At 39.9% G+C, this 5,714-nt stretch overlaps 1 protein-coding gene across 2 annotated transcripts; it reads left to right on the forward strand.

Moving 5' to 3' along the window:
- Nucleotides 1–336: 336 nt before the first annotated feature.
- On the forward strand, nucleotides 337–2,375 carry LOC106529409 (E3 ubiquitin-protein ligase RBBP6). Of its 2 annotated transcripts, XR_001311637.1 has the most exons (3): nucleotides 794–885; nucleotides 957–1,008; nucleotides 2,251–2,333. XR_001311637.1 is itself a non-coding variant. In XM_014024825.1 (2 exons), exons 1-2 carry the CDS (start codon nucleotides 720–722, stop codon nucleotides 2,358–2,360), a joined length of 276 nt encoding a protein of 91 aa, XP_013880279.1. In that variant the 5' UTR covers nucleotides 337–719; the 3' UTR covers nucleotides 2,361–2,375. The 2 variants fall into 2 exon arrangements, 1 of the variants encoding a protein (XP_013880279.1); XM_014024825.1 differs by lacking the exon at nucleotides 957–1,008 and having other exon boundaries at nucleotides 337–885; nucleotides 2,251–2,375.
- The last annotated feature ends 3,339 nt before the right edge of the window (nucleotides 2,376–5,714 follow it).

A 5,714-nucleotide genomic window follows, 5' to 3' on the forward strand; every position in this document is an offset into this window, starting at 1 on the left:
GAAAAATGCCAAGTGGACGTGTACCATTTTTACCTCAGAAGTGTGACGTGTTTTGTAGTTTGTGTCCTAATTTTAAAGACATAACACAGAGATTGAATTGACTTTTTTTTTTGGCAAACAAAATCATGTCCTTGGAGCAATGAAAACACAGTTACATGTTTCACCAGCTGAAACCATTTGTAACTAACAAACCTTGACTAAAAAAAACCTGAACGTTGTTTATACGTAAAACATAAATTATAAGACTTTTGGACAAAAAAATATGAAAGTTATTTGAACGCTTTGCTGTGGAGCAAGAGAAAACACTGAGTGAACAATCAGGAGTGTGACGGGGAGGCCTTGAACGCAGCGCGGGAGGGGCGCGTGCACTGTGCTGACGAGCCGTTGCTTGTGGAAACAGCTGGTGGTTTCTGTCAGCCAACTCGTCGGATTGAAAGCAGCGTCACCGCGAATAAAAGTTAAAATTAGCCTCGAAACGGACGAAATAGGGTTCGAGTCGACCCTGTGCTTCTGTTCCGACAGAAACCGGGACATGTCATCCTGTGAGCGGCACTTTATCAGCCGACTTTTAGCTTGTTGTTAGCGGTGGACCACCCCACACGGACCGACGCTCCTCACCGCAGCCGGCTGCTAACGTCAGCTAGTTTCTTCCCCCTGCCGAACCGCCGCCCGACACTTCAGAACCGGGTTTTTTTCTTGGTTAACTCTTTTTTTAAAACATGATTCATATTCATTATAAATTCTCGTCCAAACTCAGCTACGACACGGCGGTGTTTGACGGCCTGCACGTCACGCTCAGTGACCTGAAGAGGCAGATCATGAGCAGGGAGAAGCTCAGAGCTGGAGACTGCGACCTGCAGATCACAAACGCGCAAACCAAAGAAGGTAAAAACAAATAAATATGACGAAAAACTTGTTTCTGGAGTGGTAAGAGTTGTGTTTCCCCCCCTTTGCAGCTGAATGGCAGGTTGTTGGAGAACACGTGGTCCGGCTTTGACAGCTGGTTCGGTGAGAGTCCCCCCCTTTTTTCAGGTCCAGAAAAGTCAAACCAGGACAACAAAGGGCTCTAAATGAATGGTGCCACATTCCTGCTGGATTTATTCTTAATTAAACATCCTGATGGTGGAGCAGTGTTTTTGTTTTTGTTTTTTATTTGCAGAGATGTGGGTTAAAACTAGCAAAATCCTGTCCCAAAAAAAGGGGGCTAAATAAAACCACACACACACTCAAATCAAAAGTAACCCTCAAAGCAGGAGCTAAACTACACTCGTCAAAAGAAGAAAAGGTGCATGAATATCACATTTAAGGTAATTAGTGTTGTGTCAGCATCCTGTGGAGGAAATTTAAAATCCCCCATAAGCTGTCTGACCTGCTCAGAAAACACTGAGAGGAAACACCCTTAAGATTTAGAGATTAGAAAATAACAGAAAAAAATGAGCACATTCATTTGAGAAAACCTCTCAAGTTGACCAACAGTGCTGTGAAAACTCAGGTTGCTGTTTTCTGAGGATTCGTGTACTTTCACATATTTTTTTCACAATTTAACAAAGTCAGGAACTTGGATTAAGACAAATCTAGGAAGTCTTCAATGGATATTTAATTTCCAACTATCATGGTTGATCGAATATTTAAACATTTACGTTAAAAGCGATTTATTTATTTATTTTTTTAAATCCTAATTTACAGCTTTCTTGTAGTTGTCATCATTGGAGAATTTAAAGGGATGTTTCCAATCCTTTCTGAAGCGGGGTTCTGTTGGATGGGTGCGATTAGTAAATATCTTACCTGTTATCACTATATTTCAGTTTGGAGAAATAGCTTTATTCTGACAAGCTAATGACTAACCTATGAAAGGCTTAGACCAAGGTGGATTGTTCTTGTCCTTAAAAGACTCCAATTTTCAAAATTTCTTAGCAACTCTTTGCATTAAAAACGCTGTTTTAAGCAGACAACAATCCACTTTGGTGGTAGCTGCATTTGGACTAGCCGTCGGCTCATCAATTCAGTAGGACAAGATTTTTCTCCAAATTGATATTGTTTGAACATCTACAGCAGGTAAGATATTAGTTGTTCATACCCTTTCCACAAAACTTAATTTCAAAATGTCCTTGTTCTTTGGGAGGTTGAACTAAAAACAGATTCTAGCCGTAATTCTTGCCGCGTAATTCTCTGTCTAAATGACTTTGAAATTTATGAACACAACTAAAACAAACTAGTTTTTAAACTTTTTCATTCTTCCCCTCCTCCCAGAGTACACGGACGATGAAGGTCTGATCCCCAAAGGCTCCTCTGTCATCGTCAGGAGAATCCCCACCATTGGAGGCAGGTCCAGCTCGAGCAGCAAGACCAACAGGACGTAAGTGTGTATTTTAGGGTTTTGCTGCTTAATTCCAAACACTGTTATTAGTGTCMATCTCCCTGCAATGGTAGCCAACACCCGACCTGAGCAAATGAAAACCTGGCATCTGGAGGCCTTGCCCTCAGGGTGAGTCATGTTTGATAAGTCCACCAACAAACATTTTTCCAGGAAAAATGCCAAGGTTTGTCATCTGCCTCAGATTAAGCAGAGAATGGTTGAATACGGACAAGACAGAAAATATAGGTTAAGGTTTGTTAGTGTTCTCCAGCTTTTTAATATAAGTGTGCGCTGTAGTTTTTAGAAGTGATTATTGGATTCAGGCAGCAATATTTTAGGTAAAGAGGTATAAATATATGTTTTATAAAATGATGTTTAAAGCAATGTTGTAGATCGCTCTTTGAAAGACCAACATTTAGAGAAACATAACTAGGACCAGAGTGATGAGCTAATCCTGGAGTAAGTGGATTGCTGCTGTCTAAAAACAAATTCCAATCTGAAAATAAATCTAAGTGGCTCCTTTTTTTTAACAAAATTTTAAAAAGCTTGACTTCACTGTTACTTTTTTTATACATTCTAAAAAAAAATCTGAGATTATACCTGTAGGTGCTGCAGCTAGAGGCTGATCTTATTTCTGCTGGAAAATAACCATGAAATTCTGAGTAAAGAACCGCATAATGCCAATTTGAGATTTTAGAAATTAGTCATTTTAAAATGGCAGTATTCTGTGTTGGCCTTGGACCACTTGACCATCAGGACGAATTAAACTTTAAGCTAGTTTCTCTAAACTGAGGTTGTTCAAAGAGCTATCTACAGCAGGTAAGATATTGTCCATATCTTTCCACAGAACCCCACTTCAAAAGATCACTTTAATATGAGCCACAGCCTCGCAACCACTCATGTTGAATTACTGAATCAGTCAAAGGAGTATTCCATATTTTTATCTTCGCACCTCCACCACCAAAGGTGAAATGGTGATAATGTTATTGCCTGTGTGAGTGTTTGACTGTAGTGTTAGTAAAATATCTCACTGGACAGATTCTAATGAAACTTTCAGAAAATAAGTACTGGATGTGAATCTACAACTGATGAACTTCTGAAGTCGACACCATTCAGGATGACTGCCAGAGGCCTATTGCACAAATCTAGGATAGGGATTAACCCAGGATTTTGGTGTAAACCTAAATTAATTAAGCCTTGAATCGGTTGCATGACAGAGGAAGCACTTATGTTTCTGTGGTAACAAGTGCTCTGAAACTAACCTGGTCCTGACCAGGTTTAAAGTGAAGCTTATTTAATCTGTTAGTGTTTTTGAGCAGTGTAGTCACTTTACTGCAGAAAAATGTTCCTCTAACCAAGTTTTACAGTCTTATATCAGCTAAAAAGTATTTTTGATCTTGTTCTTAGACCCATATACTAAACAAGATCAGAATATGTTGGATTATTAATCTTGTTAACCTGAAAAGTTTATTTTTTTACTTCAAGAAGTCTTACCAAGTGCAACTGTCAAACTGCAGATTATTAATTATTATTAATTTGAAAAAGAATAAGGGTCTAATCTAGTAGTTTTCACTTATTTTAAGATGGCTAATTTATGTAGTGTCTGATCAGAAATCAGTTCTTCACACTTATTAAATGTATTATTTTTATCTTTGCATTAAAATATAACAGAATAAATATATTTATTTAATTTATCAGATTATCCATGAAAAAGAATAACTAAAAAAAGACTTAACCTCAGCTTCACCTTTAAAATAGTCTATAAAATAATATGACAAGTCCTCCCCTTCTTTGTTCCTGCTACAGGCCACACCCACCTCCACCACGGAGGTGGGTTGCAKGTAGGCTTGGGCAGTTTTGAACGTAGATCTCTTTAGAGAAGGGGAGGACACCTTCCCTTCCTCGTCTTTTCCTACAGCGATCATTTGAAGTGAGCGATCAGCTGTTCATTTTAATTTTTGTTTAGTTAGTTAATCTCAGATAACTTGCAGACAGATTCAGTGACACAAAGAGTTTTTACTTTTGAAATTATTTCAGCATTCAGTCGGTGTTTCTCTTCATCTCWTCATATGAATCATAATTAACCATTAAACTGCTGGAGGAAGTGAGACTCGCGTGTCTTACTGCGCATGCCTGATCAGGAAATCTTTGATCCACCCAGTGGGTCTAGTAAACAAACCGTGAACGTGCATTACTCCTAAACCATTTACACCTGACTTGAATGAACCACCCTAATTGAGCGCGGCTTGGTGTTAGAGCAACTGATTACAGCTGTTTACAAGTTGGAGGCTAGTTCAACCTCGGCTTACAGCTCATATCCTGAATTTAGAAATCTGACTTTTGTGCAATAGGCCTCTGAGCAAATCAGCCTTACCAAACATACACAGATTGCTCCAACGCTGTCAGTTTTACAGATGTTGAGCTAAACTTTGGTGTGGTAGTAACTGAAAGTAACCTTTAACTATTTCTCCAACAGCTTACACATCTTGAGACAACAGATGAGATTGAGCATAATGTTATCAGTGGATGTAATGAGTTCAGTCCTGTCTGAGCCAAACAGACCAGGGGTCTCATTTATAAAGGATTGCGTGGAAACCATACTAAAAGTGAACGTACGGCCAAAAGGCAGAAATGGCGTATGCAAAAAAATTTCAGATTTATAAAACAGTGCGTACGCACGTTTCTGCGCCTCTTTCCTTTATAAATCACAGCCGCACCTCAAGAGTTTGCGCACGAGGTCCCACCTCAGGTTCTACCCTCTACACGCCCACACTCAACCATAAACAGTCAATGTAAAGTACCTCATGAATGTTAAGATGTATTTAAATCAGTCAGCTGATCAATGTCAACAAAAGTGATTGGTTCAGACACGCTCCGTCGTGTGTCTGGAGGTTGACAGGTGCTGACTGAGCTGCTCACGTGAACAGAATGTCTGTAATTGACACAGATTTTCCCTCATTTTGCTTTAGAGTAAATCTAACGATTTTTGTAAAAAACAAATCTCAGCTTCAAATTAATTTTCCATCAGAGCCTGCAGGACGATAAAAACAATAAAAATTAAATTATATAAGTCAGATAAAATTAGAAATAAGTTCACTGCTCTTCTCCTCCTCCTCCCCCTCCTGCCTGCTCTGTTATCCGCGGTAGACACCCGCGCACGCACGCACGCACCCACCCCCCGCGCGCGCGTGACAAATACCGACTTTAAACGTGAATGTTTATAACATTCACACTGGCGAGGTGGATGCACCCTGCGTGTGTATCCAAAGCCTGACTTTTGCTGTCCTGCTGTTCTTGTCGGAGGGGTCTGTGGGTCAGGGAGGGGTCTGTGGGTCAGGGAGGGGTCTGTGGGTCAGGG

This window comes from Austrofundulus limnaeus, unplaced genomic scaffold, assembly GCF_001266775.1.
Source record: "Austrofundulus limnaeus strain Quisiro unplaced genomic scaffold, Austrofundulus_limnaeus-1.0 Scaffold441, whole genome shotgun sequence".
Lineage (NCBI taxonomy): Eukaryota > Metazoa > Chordata > Actinopteri > Cyprinodontiformes > Rivulidae > Austrofundulus > Austrofundulus limnaeus.

Excerpts from the sequence above, each read along its gene's own strand:
- LOC106529409 (XM_014024825.1), top strand. The coding sequence starts at position 720 with ATGATTCATATTCATTATAAATTCTCGTCCAAACTCAGCTACGACACG. Across the intron at positions 886-2,250 it reads AAACGCGCAAACCAAAGAAG|AGTACACGGACGATGAAGGT; the intron begins GTAAAAACAAAT and ends CCCTCCTCCCAG.